Below are 21159 nucleotides of genomic sequence, written 5' to 3'. Positions count from 1 at the left end.
GCTCTCTTCAATTATGTCCATGTCCAACATACGCTTCACCTCCAGTTCGACCTCTGCGCTTTTGCCTCCGAGTCGGTAGGGCCTCTCCCGGACGATTACCCCGGCCCGTGACTATATCGCGGCTCAATCAGCGGTCCGCCGGGTGACTCGCCACTACCTCGGGATGGCTCGGAGTGTTTGGGCTAACTCCTGCCGCTGCTTGGGGTCAGCTCTTCGCCGAGGTTAAGGGCAGTTGTGCTTGATGACCTACGGGAGCTATCTCTATCTCTCAGGGCTTTAACAGGTTGACATGATAGATCCTCTCACCGGTCGGCGTTGGGCTGTTTTACCAAATAGTCGACGAGTCCTTTCTCTCCTTAACCTCGTAAGGCCCTTGCCAGTGAGCGAGCAGCTTCGAAAGTGGGAGGTCGGGACGAGCACCATAACTTCGTCCCCGGGCGGAACTCCCTGAGGACGGAGTTGCGGTTGTAACACCGGCCTGCGCTGCTTGCACGCACGAGTCACGCGTGCTCTTTTAGGAGGGGCCTGATCTTTGTGAGTCGGTCGCGCAGCGCGCCACGCATCTCAAAATATTAGAGGAGGGAAGAGCCTCGCCTCCCAGCCTTTTTTTAGGCTCATCAGGCGGTCCCAGTTCCTGCCGCCCGCGCTGACTACACACTCACTGCACACTGTACACACTCCAGAGAGGGGGTGCAGTGAGTGTGTACATATACATATATATATATATATATATATATATATATATATACACACACATATATATATATATATATATATATATATATATATATATATATATATATATATATATATATATATATATATATATATATATATATACACATATAATATATATATATATATATATATATACACACACATATATATATATATATATATATATATATATATATATACACACATATAATATATATATATATATATATATATATACACATATAATATATATATATATATATATATATATATATATATATATATATATATATATATATATATATATATAGTTAAATATAAGAAACAAAGCTTCTAGCTAATGAAAGCTCTGTCCCACTTATGCAGCCTCATTTCATTAAGCCAAACCATGCGGCCAAAAATAACAAATACCGATTCACTCCAAACTGGGAAAATATTATCAATTCTGAACACTTTATTTAATGTAGATAAAAAAAAAATTGGAAAAAGATAAACTAAAGAATGTTTAGAAGGAGCAAACAAAATGAAACAGATCTGTGATTTCTTGCATCATTCAATGCACGCCAAGTAAACACAGTGTAGGTATGATGTGTGCTCTGGAGGCTCAGGCACTGAACTTCAGCCACTTTCCAGCCTCCAGCAAGGCACGTTATTTACTCTGTCTGTGCTCCAATTTTAAATACAAATGCAAACAACTGTAATGTATTCTGATCTTGCAAGCCACCTTTGAATGAATGTGTCCTCCAAATACAATAATTAAAAAGTGACAGATACTTACTAATCTGCATGGCTTTCTACAACTGATGATTATAATATAAGAAATGTTTGGTATTATTACATATTGAGATGTGTCGATTCGTTCAGGAGAAATGTAACAGCCACACAGTTGTTTATCATTAAAATATTGATTTTCTTTCATTTTTCAAATATATCAATGCTTGTGTTTGAATCATGTGCCAAAGTACAGAAACTTACATGCAGCATAAATAAAAGTGGCCATCTAGTTAATATAACTTTAGTTTAAAACCTTCAATTAAATGAACATTATAGTCACTTTTACATAGTAAAACAAGATTCTTACCTGCATATCTCACACAGACTAGTGAAAGTAGTATAACATACAGTAAATAAAAGACAATGTACACTATACACTGCAATATATTGAATACAACATCAGATAATATAAAAATATAAATAGGTAGACTTATGTCCAGAAGTTCTTTGTTGAGTAGCCTTATTACCTGTGGGTGAAAACTGTCCCTAAACTTAGAGGTCCAAGTGGAGATCGTACTAAATGAAGAAAGGTGCAGAATTTGCAAGATCTTTAATAATATTGTCTTCCTTTCTATGGCAGTGTGTAGTATACTGTAATTTGAGTAAGCTACCGTATATACTCACGTATAAGTCTGGTCTTGAAACCCGAAAAATCGATCATAAAGTCAGACCCCAACTTATACACCCATTCAAAAATGCGACACGTGTTTTTTTTACATCATCTTGCCTCCTCCAATCTCGCACCAGTTTCTCAGACACATCGAATTTTGTCGCGCAGTGCAGTTACCAATTTCTTTCGCTACTTCAACGACGTTTAATTTAAAACCTGCTTCATATTTTCTTCTGATCGAACACTCCATCGTAGATAAGGGATGCTCTTACGATAAAGGTGTATGAGGGTGAGAGATACAAAAAACACAAAACAGTGCAGATGGAATAGTTTGGGTATCACCGTGTGGTCACGTAGGCACAAAGGAGAGATAGAGAGAGAGGTTAGGAGCGCACGCTAATACAGCGCATTGCTGCACCCACATAGTAAAAAAGGCCGTGTGCTCGGTGGTTACTCTCTCAGGTGGGCGTTAGCATATCGTAATCTCTTGGACCAATAGCTTCATTTTTCCACATTAAATTTATACGACTGACATTATAAAATACCAGAAATTATACTGTAAAAGCAAGTCCCGACTTATCCACGAGTATGTACGGTGTATGCATAATTAATCCAAACCTCTTTCAATTTGTTTTTCCACAATTTGAAATTGACAACTACATGTGAACTAAACCATGGCAAGCTCTACAATAGGAAAGTCTGAATGCTTTTAAATAATATTACCAATTTCTGTTTGTATACAGTTTACACTTTTAATTATATTTTAAATGAAATGTAATGAAAAATATAAGACATAGATAGGTTAGACTTTGTTTCTTAAAGGCTATATAATCGGGAGCTTAAGTTTTAATAAAGAATTAGATATGATAATTAGTTTAAAAGATGATCAAGAGAAGGAACAGAATTCATAGAATACAGTACCTGTAACATTATTAAGAATTCTGCAGTCTCCGTTATCACAACACTGACCAAAGCTGCAGTACAGTTCAGACAGCACTTGAATATAATCTGCGGTAAGCGAAGACCAAAAATCTCCAGTGGGCACTGTAAACATAAAGTACAGAAACCAAATATAATTTAGACAATTGGCACAACTGAACACTGCTGTTTGTATTCGTTTTTAGGGATGTTACAATAATGAGATCTTCAGCTCCGGTTATACGCCATTCTTGATGATGCATCAGTCCATGAGGGCAGCAATGACAGAATTTCAGGTTTGTATCAAACCTTCAAACAGAAATACACACCCATTGACAAGTTCTCTGCCTACCTGAATTGCAATTGAGTGCTGATTTATAATGTTTTCTTGAGTCTGAAATTATATTTCAGCTAATCATCTGAAAATAGATATACAATTCCTTTTCAAAAATAAACAATGTCAAAACAACTCCGGTGTGAATGACAATACATTCTACCTGGCAGCAATACCCACAATGGTCTCTTTCACTTATAGAATTTAAGAGTTGTGGTATATGGCCAGCCGTTCATCCCAGCCAATACCCCCACGCCGACAGATGGAGCTCTCCCGGCAACATGAAGGTGCCCCGAATTCCAGCAGGGCATTATGGACCTTGAAGTCTTTCTTCACAGCCCTGCTGGATACCGTAGGTGCCGCCAGGGGACGCTGCAGGGAGGCCCATGGACTTATATTATCCATATAGCCCGGAAGTAATTCACAATCACGGAAACGGGAGAAATTATATACGTCCTGGCTGAAGAAGAAGAGTTTTCACCTGACCCGGAAGTGCTGGGTAATCACATACACTGAGGGATCAGAAGCACTTTCGGGTCAAGGACTACAAAGGACTGTGGGAGATCCCAGACGGGTGAGCGGATATGGGAGGAAGGGAACAACGTGTCTGGGAGTGGAGGATTTGTAGTATTGTGATTGAGTATTGATTTATTTAAAAGTATTGTGGAGTGGAGGGTGCTTTGTGCTCATTATTATTGTAATAAATTCATAATTTGGACTTTTATCTGGTGACTGATCTGAGGGTTCAAGGGGACGACAGCGCCCCCTATCTGTCACAGAGTTTCAACATGATTAAAGAAAATAAAATACAACATATAAAATAATACATCCTACTAACTTAAAATTTTGAAAATTTAAAATTTTTAGTACTGAATCCAGCATGGGCACGGTGTGAGTGGAGTTTTCATGTTCTCTCTGTGTCTGCATGGGCTTTCCTTCCACACCTCAATGGCGTGTCTAACATAGCAAAGTACGAGTGTGTACAACTGCATAATTATTACATAAAATTTAGCAAACAAAAAAACGTATTTCATTAATATTTTAATGTGACACTAAACTATTTTTTAAGTCCACTCCTTTTATAATGTTAATTTATTTATGGTAAGTAGTGGACATTTAAAATGACACAATTTTCAAACACTTTACAACAGGGGTCCTCAATCACGGTCCTGGAAGGCCGCAGTGGCTGCAGGTTTTTGCTCCAACCCAGCTGCTTAATACGAAGCCCTTATTGCTCAAGTAACACTTCTGCTTCACTTTAGTTGTCTCGCTCATTAAGATTTTGAACCCTTATTGCTTATTTTAGTCTTAAACAGCTGCATTATTGGATTTTATTTGCCCCTAATTAGCGATAACCTGCAAACGACAAAAGAAACCATCCATCCATTATCCAACCCGCTATATCCTAACTACAGGGTCACGGGGGTCAGCTGGAGCCAATCCCAGCCAACACAAGGCACAAGTCAGGAAACAAACCCCAGGCAGGGCGCCAACCCACCGCTGGGCACACGCACACCCACACACTAGGGACAATTTTCAGAATCGCCAATGCACCTAACCTGCATGTTTTTGGACTGTGGGAGGAAACCCATGCAGACATCGGGAGGACATGCAAACTCCATGCAGGGAGGACCCGGGAAGTGAACCCAGGCAAAAGAAACCAGCATTTCTCCATTTAGCTTGTTACCATTTACACCTGTATGTATTTAATATGTGTTACCGGCCTCAGGCCTAGAGGAACCTGGGCCAGGTACAAGCCACTGTTGCTACAGAGTGCAGCCATAGAGATATGGTGAAAAGCATAAAAGAAACAGGCAGCAGTCCCAGGTTTCAGACCATACCTTTCTGTTCTCTCTTTTATTCTCCTTTTCCCATAAATAAATATTATATATATATATATATATATATATATATATATATATATGCTTCAATTTCTTCATAGATCAACATGGCAATCAGTGAAAACAATGGTGCAAGCCAATTTCCTCTGCATAACAAATAGTGTAAACACATTTACTTTGAGTACTTGATTAGAAACCAATTTTCCAAGGAAGCAGACAGTTCTGTATCCCCACTTTGTGTATAGATGAGATACTAAATCAAAGCAGTCTGACTATTCAAAGCAGGTGACTCTTTAGCAAGACAGGTCAATATTTATGTCCTGTAGATAGCCATCAGCAATAACCTGTAGCAGTATTTTCCAGCAATTCTGCCTTTTCTTTAAAACACTGGTTTATAGCCCATCACATTTAGCAACACACAGAAATGCCATTTTGAACTCTTATTGCTTATTTTAGTCTTAAACAGCTGTGCTCTTGGTTTTTATTTGCTCCTAATTAGCGATAACATGCAAACAACAAAAGAAACCATCCATCTATTATCCAACCCGCTATATCCTAACTACAGGGTCACGGGGTCTGCTGGAAACCAATCCCAGCCAACACAGAGCACAAGGCAGGAAACAAACCCGGGCAGGCGCCAGCCACCACTGGGCACACGCACACCCACACACCAAGCACACATTAGGGCCAATTTTTAGAATCGCCAATGCACCTAACCTGCATGTTTTTGGACTGTGGGAGGAAACCCACGCAGACACGGAGAAAACATGCAAACTCCACGCAGGGAGGACCCGGGAAGCAAATCCATAGCAAAAGAAACCAGCATTTCTCCATTTAGCTTGTTACCATTTACACCCGTGTGTATTTATCATGCACTATTGGATTTAAATACTTGGAAGGAAAGTGAAGGACTGAGAATTCCTCCTCCATTTTAGCCTTCAAATCATTTGGATGATGTCCTTAGAAAGGGAAGACAATCTAGGATATGAGAACGACCTGACAAGGCAGAGTTAAAGCATTAACAAGCCATGAAATTAAATTATTGGCAAGAATTGCTTTCTAATTAAGCAACCGGGTTAGAACAAAAAACCTGCAGCTGCTGCGGCCCTCCAGGGCTGTGACCGAGGACCCCTACTTTACAATGTATACTTTTTAAATATATTCTTACCTTGTATCCATTTCTTGTAGTGTCAAATTAAAAAAAAAAACGAATATATAGGCCTGCTTTGGTTTGCCTCTGAGTGTTAGACCGTTAAGTGGACGGATTAGCCATAAATATCCCTTATGACGTATGGCATCTGCTTTTGCACACCTGCTAGGAGTGACAAATTCTTAAGAACCATCTGTGACATCCCTGTGACGTCAGGCTGTCGTTAAAAAACTAAACAGGAAAAAGGAAGCGAGCACAGTAGCAATTTTACCTTGGATGGTGGGATCCTCTTGTTGCGACCTACACTCCTCCTCCCAAATATTACAGTAGACATAATTTAGGTAGTATCTCGACATGTTCGAGAGGCTGTCCAGCTGGAAGAAGTCGCCTTTAACAGTCAAGGCCCCGATGAGGGGCAAAAACAAAGGCAGTAACATTATAACTGTGCCCGATGCCTGATAGGAGGCGCCGGCTTTCTCCTTTGTATAATGCGACGTGCCCGGTGCTCAGCCGGGGGCTCTGATTCACTCAGCTCGCCTGTTCCTGTGCCGCTTTTGCAGGCTCACTCGCGGCGCTGAGACGCGAAGAACTGCCCGCCTCTGAACAAGCACTCCACACGTCGCTCCACTTACGCCATACCATGCGTATTCGCGTTGCAACAGGCATTTATTTTCTTCCGTGGAACCTCGGACTCCCCCTCCCGTTGCCCACGTCTAAGGGATGGACTGTTTGCCGAGCTCTGACCTTGTCTGCTCTCGTCTCTGGGCGGCGTGCGAGTCGCGAATGACTGAGATGTCAGCGCAGGCGCGTGGCGACTACTCGGCTGCAGAGCCTCTTGAGTGTGCACGAGCGCGCGCTTGTCGCTAGAAAAACGGAGAATGTTGCCATGTCTGCACTGTATCGTGTCACTAAGTTTCATCATTTGGCGGGTAGTCTGAAGAGTGAAATCGCGTTTTACTACGAAGGCTTTTATTTTAAATTGATCGATTGATAGATACGAAAAGCATTATTTAACAGACTAGCTGCGCTACCCGTCAATAACAGGGTTGAAATGTGAGTAATCAACGTAGACCTCCCCATTAACGTTTGCTTTGCACCATGCAATGCATGCCTCTGTTATATGCCATTTGGTATAGGATTCGTAAAAGCAGCATTAATTGTGTGTGATGCGCCATCTGTTGGAATGACAAATACAAGGCATTTTATTACTAAAAATGTTTGTGATGCGCCGTCTTTTGCAATGACAGAGACATACCAACCGGACAGACACCTTTCCTTTAGTTAAAGTGGATAGGTAAATTGATAGCAATGCATACCTCAGCATTAACGTTTGCTTTGCACCATGCAACACATGCCTCTGTTACAGTATATGCCATTTGGTATAGGATTCTTAAGACAGCATTGATGTGTGTGATACGCCATCTGTTGGAATAACAAATACATGACATTTTATTACTAAAAATGTTTGTGATGCGCCCTCTTTTGCAATGACAGAGACATACCAACCAGACAGACACTTTTCCTTTAGTTAAGGTGGATAGATAAATAGATAGCAACAAAGACCTCAGTATTAACATTTGCTTTGCTCCATGCAACACATGCCTCTGTTATATGCCATTTGGTATAGGATTCTAAAAGCAGCATTAATTGTGTGTGATGCGCCATCTGTTGGAATGACAAATACAAGGCATTTTATTATGTGATGCGCCGTCTTTTGCAATGACAGAGACATGCCAACTGGACATACACACGGACACTTTTTCTTTTATTAAGGTGGATAGATAAATACATAGCACTTTATTTTTGTCCCCAGGCAGACATTTTCAAAATGTATTTAAAAAGATGATTATTACAGATAGACTTTATATGTAATGTTTTGTTCATACGCTCATTTCTCATTTTCTCTATTTTTTTTTTTTTACATCACCAGTGCCTCAAATGGCAGAAAAGAATCCTGGAAGCGAAGAACGAATGTTGGACGTATGACATGAGTCTGCAGTTTGAATCATCTGTTACGGCTTGGTGACACATGCCGGTACTCCTACCTGCTGATTTACAGTAGTTCTGATGTGAAAAGACCAAAGCCTGGCCCAGGAGTTGTGCCACATACTCTGTCAGATATGGTCTGCTCTTACTAATGTTGTATAGCCTGACTCTGCAAGACTAAGAGAAAAACTGCAACGCGTCAGTGAGGAACAGCTGCTCATCATTAACCACCAAACATTGCTTACAAAGTTGATGGATGATAGCGATGATGAGCTGCTGAAGAAGCAAATGAACTGAGATAACAAGAAGGTTAATCTTTGCCAGGATGAGCTGGACACGGTGCTCCTTCATCCTGGTTGCAACATCAGTAAGACATGTAGAGCTTCTGAATGATTCGACTGGACCAGTGTGGGGTGGACTAGTTGGAGTGTAATCATAGGAGCAATTTAAGTATGCATTGTAACTTTATAAGTATTGCAGTTTGCTCACCCAGTATTAAACCTATCTAATCTAGCTCAGGCTTGTGAGAGGCAGAAGACATTTAGACATATGATGAACAGCCTACAGTTTAGGGCCTCAGCCTAAATCACCTGCCAGACAGTTCAGAAGCCATAAGAAGGCTAACAGAATGTCAGGTTATATAGCGCCTTGATGTGTGGAGTACAAGTCACAGGAGGTTCTTCTCAACCTTTATAACACACTGGTGAGGCCTCATCTGGATTACTGTGTGCAGTTTGGGTCTCTGGGCTACAAAAAGGACAAAGCAGCACTAGAGAAGGTCCAGAGCGGAGCAATGAGGCTGATTCAGGAGCTACAGGGGCTGAGTTACGAGGAAAGATTAAAAGAGCTGAGCCTTTACAGTTTAAACAAAAGAAAATTAAGAGGAGACCTGACTGAAGTGTTTAAAATTATGAAGGGAATTAGTCAAGTGGATCAAGACCGTGACTTTAAAATGAGTTCATCAAGAACACGGGGACACCATTGGATACTTGTTAAGGGAAATTTTGCACAAACATTAGGAAGTTTTTCTTTACACTGAGAACCACAGACACATAAAGTAGGTGATCAAGTCGTGTGGTAGACATTAGGACTTTAGAGGCCTTCAAAACTCAACTTGATGTTATTTTAGAAGAATTAAGTGGACAGGACTGGCCAGCTTTGTTAGTTTTTTTTTTTTTTTTAAAAAGAGTTTTAAAGAAGTGTACATTTATAGAACTCATATTTTTGACAAGCACAGGCAATTTACCCAAAAGGAAACTTACCGGCCCTATTCACTCACTTTCACCAGAATAACATCAAGTTGAGTTTTGGAGGTCTCTGAAATCCTACTGTCTACCACAATTTTGGATTAGGTGTCCCATGGACTGTGGTTCTCTATGTAAAGAAAAACTTTCTGTTTGTGCAAAATCTACTCTTAACATATTTCAGTCTGTGTCCCAATGTTCTTATTGAATAATATATTTTAAAGTAATAACTGGGATCCGCTGTACTAATCCTTTCGTAATTCTGAACACTTCAATTGTGTCACCTCTTAATCTCTAATTGTTTTAAGTGAAAGGGTCCAACTCCATCCATCATTCTTCAGAGCTCATACCTCATAATCCCTGAATAAATCGAATCACTTTCTCGAGGACTTCTATGTCTTTTCATTTAATAAACCCCCTAACGGTTATCCTGTATTGGCAGGATTTAAAAGCACATGGATTATAACCATTCTTGTTCAGGGGCAACTGGGCGACAGACAACTTGGCGCAAAGACAACTCGGCGACATCCTTTACCAGTTAGGTAATAGTTAGGTTCAAAGAAATTTTTTAATGATGTTTAAATGACAACGTAGGGCTCCGGAAAATCCACAGAATCGCCTGCTTTATGAGAGTCCCAATACGTTGAGAGTAAAGATATTACTTAAGCCGCACTCGGAGGTCACCTTTTGTATTCTGAATAACGTTATCATACGATTACAATCAAGTCAATTTATATAAAGGATTAGCAATTTTGATTGCAGAAGATAATGTCAGATAGAGTTTGTTCCATCTGCAGAATAAGGTTCGTTAGTCAATTACATACATTTATTTTCAAAATTTTAGATCACGTTGTCATTTAAATATATTCAAAAAATCTCTTTGAATCTAACTATTACCTAACTGGTAAAGGATGTTGCCGAGTTGCCACCGAACTGGATTATCATATTCTTATATGGTATATGATGGATTTAATTTCAGATTTGCTTCCTTGATCTTGATTATTTGTTAACATGTCAAGACTTCGTAAATATGATGAGTTTTTTCATAAGTCATACACAGCCAGGCCTAGAAGTATTTTCACCTGAGGCAGAGGATAAATTTGCACCCCTATGTATATAGTTGTTTTATTACTAATAAGTATTAAATTAAAATAAATGATTCTGAGAACAAAATAAATGTATTAATTATTAAATAAAAAATCACAGAACGCAGTAATAGTACAATGGTAATAGGAACATAAAATTGCACATATTAAAAATAGAATCACACCAACATTAACAAAAGAAAAACAAAATAAGTATTACACATGAGATGAATTTGAATATTACCAATTTTTCAGTAACTGAATTTAATAATAGGGACAAAATAATATCAATAATACTTTAGACAAAACAGAATTGAATATAATTACAATGAATAAATAATTAAATAAATGCTCAATATAAAAATTTTTACTGTTCTTGCTTTTAGTGAAGCAAATTCATCAAATATTTTATCAAAATTAATTTTACTTTGTCAATTCCTGTTCCATCGATAACATTGCCATATTTGACAATTTTTCCTAAGCAAGTGACGATTTTAAATATGTTTTGATCATTTTTAGTTTACTAAAACTTCTTTAACCTGAAGCTACAGTAACAGACAGCGTTATAGGAATATTCTCAATACAACTTGTACATTTGGATAGGACTGAACTAAACTATATTAATGAATCGTTGTTAAAATATCTAAACTTGTAGCTGCTTTAACGTCTGGAATTAACGTTGTTGCATTATTATTATTATTATTATTATTATTATTATTACCACGCTTCGTTTAACTTCACCTGTTCGTTGTCGGGTACACATCTTGTAATCAATATTTATCCCACTTCCTATTGTCCAAATGTCTTGAAATTTTGCACACTTACTCACTTCTGATGACAATACATGAATCAATAATCAGTTTCACTAATTGAACGATCAATCCATGTTAATTAAGAAATGAAATTTTCATATGAAGAATAGTTCAAGATTTCACAAATAGATGGTGCTAGAAAAGGATAGAAATATTAAAGGAAGTGTTAAATTATTGATTACAAAATTATACTAAAACAAAAGTTGAAAATAATATATGTATAAAAAATACTTTTTAAAACCACACTTATATTAAGTTAAAAGTGTACTAGTAAAGTAAATAAGTCTCTCATATATCACTCGTAAAATAAAAGCGTGGGCGCTTTTGCTAAGATTTTATTGATTGATGAAAAGCACCCACGCTTTTATTTTACGAGTGATTTATGAGAGACTTATTTTTTCATTTTAGCTTTTTATATAATGTATGTATATATAAAATATGTATATGTCTGATTCCCGACCTGATTGTATGGATGGTTACCTACTGTATACAAGGTAACGCATGTGGTTGGTCTGCCATTCATCCGAGGTTCGATCCCCGCGAGGAGTGCAGTGAGTGTGTTCGCCTGATGAGCCCAAATAAGGGCGAAACACGTGTCACGTACTGTTTGCATAGTTATATATGTATGTGCACGATATATATTCTGTAGAATTCTTATCAGAAATAAGAATTTTACAGAATGTATATCGTTTGGATATTTTAGGGAAAAATCACAAGCTGCTCTTTTAATATTTTCTGTATCCGTCGACTTTAATTTTCCACCTGTTAAAAATTCGAAATCAGACGAAATCCCATATAGTTTTTTATATCTCCATCTAAGTTGTGATATTAAAATATTTATTACTCCTTACATCATACAAAGAGACGAGTGTATCCAGCGAGAGCGTCCGGCAAATTGCTTAAGGTATTTGACGAACATTGCAACATACATGTGCCTTTTTTCTTTTTAATTTTATTTTGCAATTTATTAATATTCATTTTTCATCAATTTGTCGCCCTTTCCCACTGTTCACCGTTTGCCTCACTCTAATCCCGGCCCTGATGTCAAACATGCTTCTTTCAGCACAGCATCTTAAGATTCAGAGCCTCTTTCAGCAGCATCAGGAGCGAAATTAGAGTCTAGAGCACTAAATGGAGTGCCAGCCCAATGCAGAGTGCGCTCACACATACCCTCCATAATATTACACTCGTCTTGATATAAAGTTTTCAGTTAATTTGTTGTTTTAAGTTTCTGAATGATTTTAATTTTTCTATGCATTATTCTCAATGTTTTTATCAGCTTGACCAAATTTTTGGTTACTGTAACCCTGATATGACCTATGCGCTGCTTACTCCAGACAGGCATACTGTATATAGGGGAAGGTTCAACTCAGCAGACCAGTGTGTGTGACCCTTGTCCCATTTAAAAGAGCACTAATAATTTGGTGACTGTGCAGGTTCACATAATGATAAACTACAGTACGTGCCAGTCGGAATAAGCTACTGCATAAGCATCCAAGAGTAGTAAATGAATAATTCGTCCTGGGTATGACGTTAAGCTAAATCCAGCGCTGAGAGCAGAAGAAAACTTTGGGGGTTGTGGGGGGATTGGTATTAGGAATGGCCCCCCAGCCACCGTAAAACCCCACACTTGGACTAGCATGGTGCTAAGGGGTCACCCACTGCACTCGGCTCCCAATCCAACACGCTATCTGTGCCTGCTCCCAACCCTCTCACTTTAACATTTTTCTGACCTTTGTAATAAGGGGTTTTCTTTTTTTGCAGATTTTTACTCTTGAAAATTCTGTTTGGTCATCTGACATAACAAATATAAAGCCTACACGTTCATCTCTGACGTTGGCCTATTGCTTTGTGTCGTTTTACATCATCAGGGTCCTTACTTATAATATATAGATCTCCAATCTCTCACTTCGCTCGCCCACCCCCAGGTTTGGTTAACTGGATATGCAATTATAAGAGATTGTTATTTTCATGGGAATTGTTACATATGCATTACTTTCAATTTTACTTGAAAACTTTAGTGAAAACAATATTTCGAATTAGCTTTTCTTCAAGATTGCATTGAATTTTGATTCCATTTGGGACTTTGGACTTACATCGCGACAACGCAACATATAACTGCCCATGAGTGAATTTAGTTTCTATATCTCTAATAAATTACCCGACTTTTTCGAACGTTTCTCCCTGCTCTTTCTTCTTCATTTAGTCGTTGACGTGTCTAGAATGTATAAAATTATTTTCCTGGTAAAATTTATAAGAGCTGAGAGTGCAAGAAGTGTGTCTGACAAAAGCATTCACGTGACTAAGATGACCGTGGCCTTGTTTGAAAATGGTTGTAAGTATGACGTGACTTGAAAGAATCTCATGTTAAAAGTCTCCGTCTCGCAGGACTTCATTCCAAAATGTCTCCCAAACAGTCGCATCTCGTCCCAAGATTTTTCTTATTATAATGGAGAGATTTTAATTGTTATCAGCAAATTTTCACAATATTTAACGGTCCGCCATTTATTAAGAAAGCAAAAGGAATGCCGCTGAAATATGCAACATTATTGTAGAAATTACATCACAATAATTTTACTGGCTTTTATTGACAAGTTTCAGTTTGCACTATTTCATCATCCTGCGCTCTTAGTGTCCTCGATGGCTTTTATTTTAAGTGGGTTAAAGTTCAACCGAGAATAAACCCACCATCTCTTGATGAACTTTGGCCAATTCTCTTGTACAGGAATAGAAGAGAACTCTGTTGTACTTTCCAGCTTTTACTTTAAAATAAATTCTTCAACTAAAACACAGGGACAGAGATGGAAACATGTTAAGAGCAGATTTTCCACCGACATTACAATTTAATTTCTTTACATAAAGAACCAGATGTGGCGATGCTGGTGCCCTACAGACTCCCTCTTCTCACATGGCAGTCTACCAAACCAACACTGTCGATAGTGTGGAGATTAGCCTCGACACAGACAGGCAGACACCAATGGTTCAAGCACCAAACATGTTTTATTTACACTTTTATTTACAAAAGTCCAAATCCCGCACACAACCCAGTGTCCCTGCACCACACACCCTCAAGTCCAGCCTTCTTCCAAGTCCTCTCTTCGCAGCCTCCACTCTCTTCTCTTCTCCTCTCCTCTCCTCTAAGCTTCGTCCTCTTCCATACGACTCCAGCTGATGACTGGAGGGCGGCAGCCCCTTTTATTCCCACCCGGATGTGCTCCAGGTGCCTCCTGAGGCACTTCCTGGTGTGGCAGAAGTGCCGCATGAGCACCCAGAAGCACTCCGGGTGTCCCTGGTAATACTTCCCAAGCACCTCCTGGTGTGGCGGAAGTGCTGACATCCAGAGCTTCACAGTCTTCAGGGCACCTCCTGGCGGTGGCCACGAGCCCCATAGGGTTGAGGTTCCATGCTCAGTTCCCGTGGCCCTGACACAAATAGTGTGGCTGCCCTCTCGTGGTCCGGGAAGAGGCATAGTTCCTCTCCCGGTTCTTCTCGGTGTCCCGGCTGGGCACAGCCGCCAGCCGCCCGCCATAATAGTTATGATAAGCCGCGGACCCGCCATACCACTCCAGAGTCCAAGGCCTAAGTAATCCAAAAGTGTGGTAGACAAGTAGGACTTTAGAGACCCCCAAAGCTCAACTTGATGTCATTCTGGAGAAAGCGGGAGAATTGGACTGATAAGTTTTGATTGGATGAATAACGTGTTCTTCTCAAAATTGTTTTAATGTTCTAACACAGGGGTTACCAGGTCTGGTCCTGGAGAACCATCATGGCTGCAGGCTTTCATTCTAACCCTTTTTTTTAATAAGTGCCCTGTTTGTGCTGCTAATTAACTTCTTGTGAATTCATTTTATTTGAATTGCTTTTTTAAGATTTGTTCACCTGAATTGCTTCATTTCTTTCCTTAAATGACACCCTAACAGAAATGAAATGTGAAGTGAGTGAGCCAACAGAAGACCAACTAATTCAGGGCCTCAAACTCCAACCAATTTCACTCCAACCAGCTGCTTAATGAGCTGCAAATTCTTGTTGTTAATTAAACTCGTTTTTTTAATTTCGTGGCTTGTTGCTGCTCTCCTGGTGCATTTGCAGGTATTTCTGAAATTGTCGATTTTCTCTTTTCTAAGAGCACTGGTCAAATGTTTTGAGGGACCCAAGCAAATCAAAATTCCTGAGACCTTCATCTTTCTTTATTTTCAGATATTGCATGATGGATGCAGTTTGCTGGTCCTGTTTTGGCTCATTTTGTATCTCATTATTGTTTGGCTGCTAATTAAGGAAAAAGAAACAATTGAGGGGTCAATTACAATTAGTTCAAAAGAAGTTAATTAGCAGAACAAGCAGGACACTCATTAAGAAAAGGGTTAGAATGAAAACCTGCAGCCACGGTGGTCTTCCAGGACCGGAAACTGAGGACCCCTGTTCTAACAGATATATTTCCCATAATTTCACGACTGAATCCATGCAATCCTCACATGAGTGAGGCCCCAGGACAGAAGTTGGAGCCTCTAGGACCGGGGTGGGCAACGTCAGTAATGGAGGGCTGCGGTGGCTGCAGGTTTTCACTCCAACCCAATTCCGTAATTAGAAACCAATCCCTGCCAGTCTTATTAATTCTATGGCTTGTTAATCTGCAATGTTAGGTTCTTGTACTGTAGATATTTTACTTTACAAGGATATCATCCAAATGACTCGAAGCCTAAAACGGCTAATTCTCAGTCTGTCACATTCTCCTCTTAAGTGTTTTATTAAACCAAGTAGTGCAGAATGGAATGTAAATGGAAACAAGTCGGACGGAGAACTGCTGGCATCTTATTGTTAATAAGGAGCCATTAAAAACAGTGAATGCTGCTGTTTAAGGCCGAAATGAGCAATTAAGGGTGGGGAACCTTAACAAGCGAGACCACTAAAAGGAAACATCAAAATGTCACTTGAGCAATAAGGTTCATCAGCAATAATTGACCTCTCATTAAGAAACTGCGTTGGAACAAAAACCAGCACCCTGATGAAGATCCCTACTCTAGTGACACTAGGGGGAGCCCTACTCCTGAAAACTGTACACAAGAGCATTTATTATGCTATGTAATGCTAATTTTAACCGTGCTAGCAAAATAAACATGATAAATTTTATATCTTTTGTTGTGTAACACCTACAAAAATAAGTTTATTATACATATTTTGCACTGCTATTCTTAACTCTGTAAAGCGTAAAAGTGGCTTTCTAAAGAAATATTTAATGAGAAGGCAAGCCAAATGACGTCTTTTATTGGCTAACTAAAAAGATTACAATATGCAAGCTTTTGAGGTCACATTACATCTTGACATTAAAGCTTGCATATTGTAATATTGTAATAAAAGGTGTCATTTTGGTCGACTTCTCAGTACATCCATATTGGATAATACGGTACAACACCCTAGTACTAAAGTAATGCTTAATAATAATAATTCTTTACATTTATATAGCACTTCTCTCACTACTCAAAGCACTCTCCTCACAACGAGGACTTGGGAAGCAAACCCGTAATCTCCTTACTGCAAAGCGGCAGCACTACCACTCCGCCACATGTCTGGATTCATAACATGACAGGCCCAAATCCACTTAGTCAAATTCAATATTATGGGCAGACACAGCCTATCCATGCCGCACTGCGTACAAGGAAGGATGTAGCCCTAGACAGGTGCCATTTCATCACAGGGCCCAGTCGTACACACACTCTCATGGTGCCTAACACACCTAAAAAAAAAAAACACCCATAAACTTATGTAGAAGAAATGCAAACTCCACACAGTTACAGTGACTGGGTGTGGGATTTGAAACCTCATCGCTAGGTCAGTGAAGCAGCATGTCAGCCTCCACTTATTTATTTTATTTGCAAGGTTTTGTTCAAAATCTGATATGACCTCATCTTCACAATACAACTACTGCCATTTCTCATCAGAGACAATGCAGTAAGTCATATGAGAAGCCAACACAGTGCAAATTGGTCCGGCTACGCATCTTGCCATGTCGTCCACCTTCTAGGTTCACTGCTGGATAAAAATGAGGAGACATCACTTATCCCAGCAAAAGGAAAAAAAGGCTAAAAGTTATTTTCACGTCGAAAAGGAAAGAGGGTTAATGATACAACACCGTATGTCAGGTCAGGTGTGCATCAAGCACTTAGCTCTCCCTGCTTAATGTGGCAACCCCAGTCACCTGTTCATTCTGTCACAACGGCTTTTAAAAAATGCCACTGCACTGGAAAACATCCTGCATTGTTCCAGTCCCAAGGAAAGCAGGCTCTGCTTCACCTAATGGCTACAGACCGGTGGCACTTACCTCTCACATCATGAAAGAATGTATAAAATTATTTTCCTGATAAAATTTATAAGAGCTGAGAGTGCAAGAAGTGTGTCTGACAAAAGCATTCACACGACTAAGATGACCGTGGCCTTGTTTGAAAGTGGTGTTGGCTGGGACTGGTGGCACTTACGTCTCACATCATGAAGACTGTCACACACGTGCACATGGTGAGCGGTTTACGGCAGTGGTTCTCAACCTTTTTTTGGCCAATCTCCATCTAGGCCTCTCTAAAATCATGATGTCCCCCGCTGTAACATATACCTTATTCTTATTATTACTTATTCAAAAAGTGAACTCCTGATCACGTGGAGGAAGCCCATAATGTCATTAGTTTGGTCTAAACAAGCTTCCAAAGAACATGGAAACAAAAGAGGGAAAAGATAGTTGAAGTATTGACTATGAAATCACTAAGAAATTGTTAAAAAAAATATATAATATGAATATGAAAATACAGCAAATACAGTTTTGAAAACATATACGAGATGTAATATTCATAAACATAGAATAACTTTAATGAGAGCTTTTTCTGTAATATTTTATCATTTTATATTTTTGTTATATTGCAAAATTTTATAATCATTGTTACAATTGGGCAGCATGGTGGCGCAGCGGGTAGCGCTGCTGCCTCACAGTTAGGAGACCCAGGTTTGCTTCCCGTGTCCTCCCTGCGTGGAGTTTGCATGTTCTCCCCGTGTCTGCGTGGGTTTCCTCCCACAGTCCAAAGACATGCCGGTTAGGTGCATTGGTGATCCTAAATTGTCCCTATAGTGTCTGCTTGGTGTGTGTGTGCCTGTGGTGGCTGGCGCCCTGCTTGGGGATTTGTTCCTGCCTTGCCCACTGGGATTGGCTCCAGCAGACCCTCGTGACCCTGTGTTAGGATATTGCGGGTTGAATACTGACTGACTGACTAAATACATAAGAAATATGCAACAAAAAACAGTTTGTAAGAGACTGAATCTTTTGCACTCACGTATCATTCAATTAGGGTGGCATGGTGGCGCAGCGGGTAGCGCTGCTGCCTCACAGTTAGGAGATCTGGGTTCCTGGGTCCTCCCTGTGTGGAGTTTACATGTTCTCCCCGTGTCTGCATGGTACTCCGGTTTCCTCCCACAGTCAAAAGACATGCAGGTTAAGTGCATTGGCGATCCTAAATTGTCCCTATAGTGTGTGCTTGGTGTGTGTGTGTGTGCCCTGTGGTGAGCTGTCACCCTACCCAGGGTTTGTTTCCTGCCTTGCACCCTGTGTTGGCTGGGATTGGCTCCAGCAGACCCCGTGACCCTTTAGTTAGGATATAGCAGGTTGGATAATGGATGGATGAATTGTTACAATTCATATTATTTTAATGGTAAAAATGATTTCTAAGTAGTTAAACCCAAGCTGGTTGTAAAATCATAAATTAAAGCGTTGTTCACCACCCCCTCTATGTTTATATAAATATATAAATGTCTCTGTAAATTATTTATTTTTTCTATTATTTTTAACAGTGAATTTCTGTGTTTTCATTTTATAAATTAACGTACCTAAATTCTTAAATTGCCCTGCTAAAATAATCAATTTTACCCCTAGTGGGGTGTGCAGCCCACATTGGGAATCACCGGTTTACAGGCTCTCAGTTTCTCAGCTGAACCAGTTGTTGGCGTTGTCATCTGATCCTGTCTCCTTTTGTCCCTCTGAAGTCAAACTGAAGACCATGCCTGTCAGTGACATCACTACCAGCCCACCCACTGATGATGCCATTTCCGGCCCCATGTGATGATGTCACTTCCAGTACCTACCGTATCAGTTCCTGTCCCAGCATCCCCGACTCTTCCTTTTTTTTGTCTTCCACCATATTTATGACCCTGTTTTCATCATGTTAATGTTTTTGAAGTTGTTTTAATTTCTCGTATACAAAGTATACGAAAAGTATTGGAATCGTCCAAAAATTCAATTTTGAGACTTTCATGAATTTCGACATTTTAGACCTCCCTAGAGTCTGAAAATGTAATTTTTTGGAATTATGTCTGTGTGTCTGTGTATGTGTGTGTGTGTTGTGATAAATAAAGCAAATGAGACAGATTAACGGTTGGGGAGCCTCCCCGTATACTGGTTGTTGGTTCCAGTAATCAGCAACAAGGTCAAGGTTACAACAAAAAGTTTGACATATTTGACAAGAACTCAGGGGTCAGGTGGCTTTTTATGGAGGGACAAATCAAATTAACGGAATTGACGAAGAGGGATGAACCTGCAGATGACATCAGGAGTGGAGGGACAGAACTGAAGTTGTCAGGATGGGACCGGAAGTGAGGTGATTCCCTGGGCCAGAACGCAGCGCTTTTCTTCGTGGTGTGGAAAAGCAGTGGAGAACGGTATACTCGTTGAGGTAATGGACTTTTATTCAGGCGCCTTTCTGTAGATAAAAGGAGAGAAAAGCATTAATACCGTGATCTGGATCCCCATGTCTTGTAGTTTCATGCACGTTAGAGCCCGCTGACTGTCCCCTAATCGCGCATGTGTGACAATGTGCATGTAAACATGATACCTTGAGTACTCTTTCACTTATGTCAACCAAATTTTGCATGCAAGTTTTAGGTACAAGACATAGATTTCTATCAACTTTTGAAAGTGGCACTTTACCTGAAACGTTTGCCCAAAAATATAAAAAATGTGATCATTTCGCATTATATTTTTGTTGCTTTGCATTTTTTCGAAAAACAACTTTGTTTCGAGATAATCACAATTTTCTGTTTGACTTTCAAATGGAAATACATACAGTATATATTTGAGAACATTTTTGCTTTCCGTAAATGAAATTTTGTGTACAAGAATTACATTACACACATTACGAAAGTCTAGTGCAACTTTTGACCCACTTCCACTTACTGAAAGAGTCAATTTATCTGAATTGTTCAGCAAAATAAAATTATCCTTGCAAATTTTTTATTCCAGCAGCTACAGAGTCTAATTTATTAAACTTTACTTTTATAATAATTGTTCAATATATGATTAATTTCATTTGATTTGTTGTTGATGGTTCTTTAATGCACATAATATAAAAATATAATCATTGTCTTTCGGTTTACTCCTCAAATATCCATCTCCATATTTGAGTATACGAGAAAGTCAAGGGGAGACCACACCCGATTGCTTTCATTTTGACTGCCTTTTTTTCCACAAGTATGTGGGGTGACCATCCACAAACCTTTTCTATCTACTTTATTACAAGATGTTTGATGGACTGGTCCTCGACTATGTGAGTTCTCTTGTGGTAGACCACCTGGACCCACTGCACTTTGCCTATCAGACAAACACGCTATAACTTATTAAGTTTATTACATAGAAAATCACCCGAAAAATCTCGGACCATCG

At 39.4% G+C, this 21159-nt stretch overlaps 1 protein-coding gene across 1 annotated transcript in view; it reads right to left on the bottom strand.

Moving 5' to 3' along the window:
• tor3a (torsin family 3, member A) overlaps window positions 1–7122 on the bottom strand; it is a 23535-nt gene extending 16413 nt beyond the window's left edge. Inside the window, exons 1-2 of the mRNA XM_039767762.1 lie at window positions 6616–7122; window positions 3023–3145 (exon numbers count right to left, since the gene is read on the bottom strand). Of these exons, the coding sequence (XP_039623696.1) occupies window positions 3023–3145; window positions 6616–6781 (289 nt within the window). The 5' untranslated portion in view covers window positions 6782–7122. The remainder of the gene's footprint in view (window positions 1–3022; window positions 3146–6615) is intronic.
• Window positions 7123–21159: the final 14037 nt, after the last annotated feature.

This window comes from Polypterus senegalus, chromosome 10 (assembly GCF_016835505.1).
Source record: "Polypterus senegalus isolate Bchr_013 chromosome 10, ASM1683550v1, whole genome shotgun sequence".
Classification (NCBI taxonomy): domain Eukaryota; kingdom Metazoa; phylum Chordata; class Cladistia; order Polypteriformes; family Polypteridae; genus Polypterus; species Polypterus senegalus.
The sequence above is the reverse complement of the archived record's forward strand: the minus strand, read 5'-3'. Positions and strand labels throughout refer to the sequence as shown.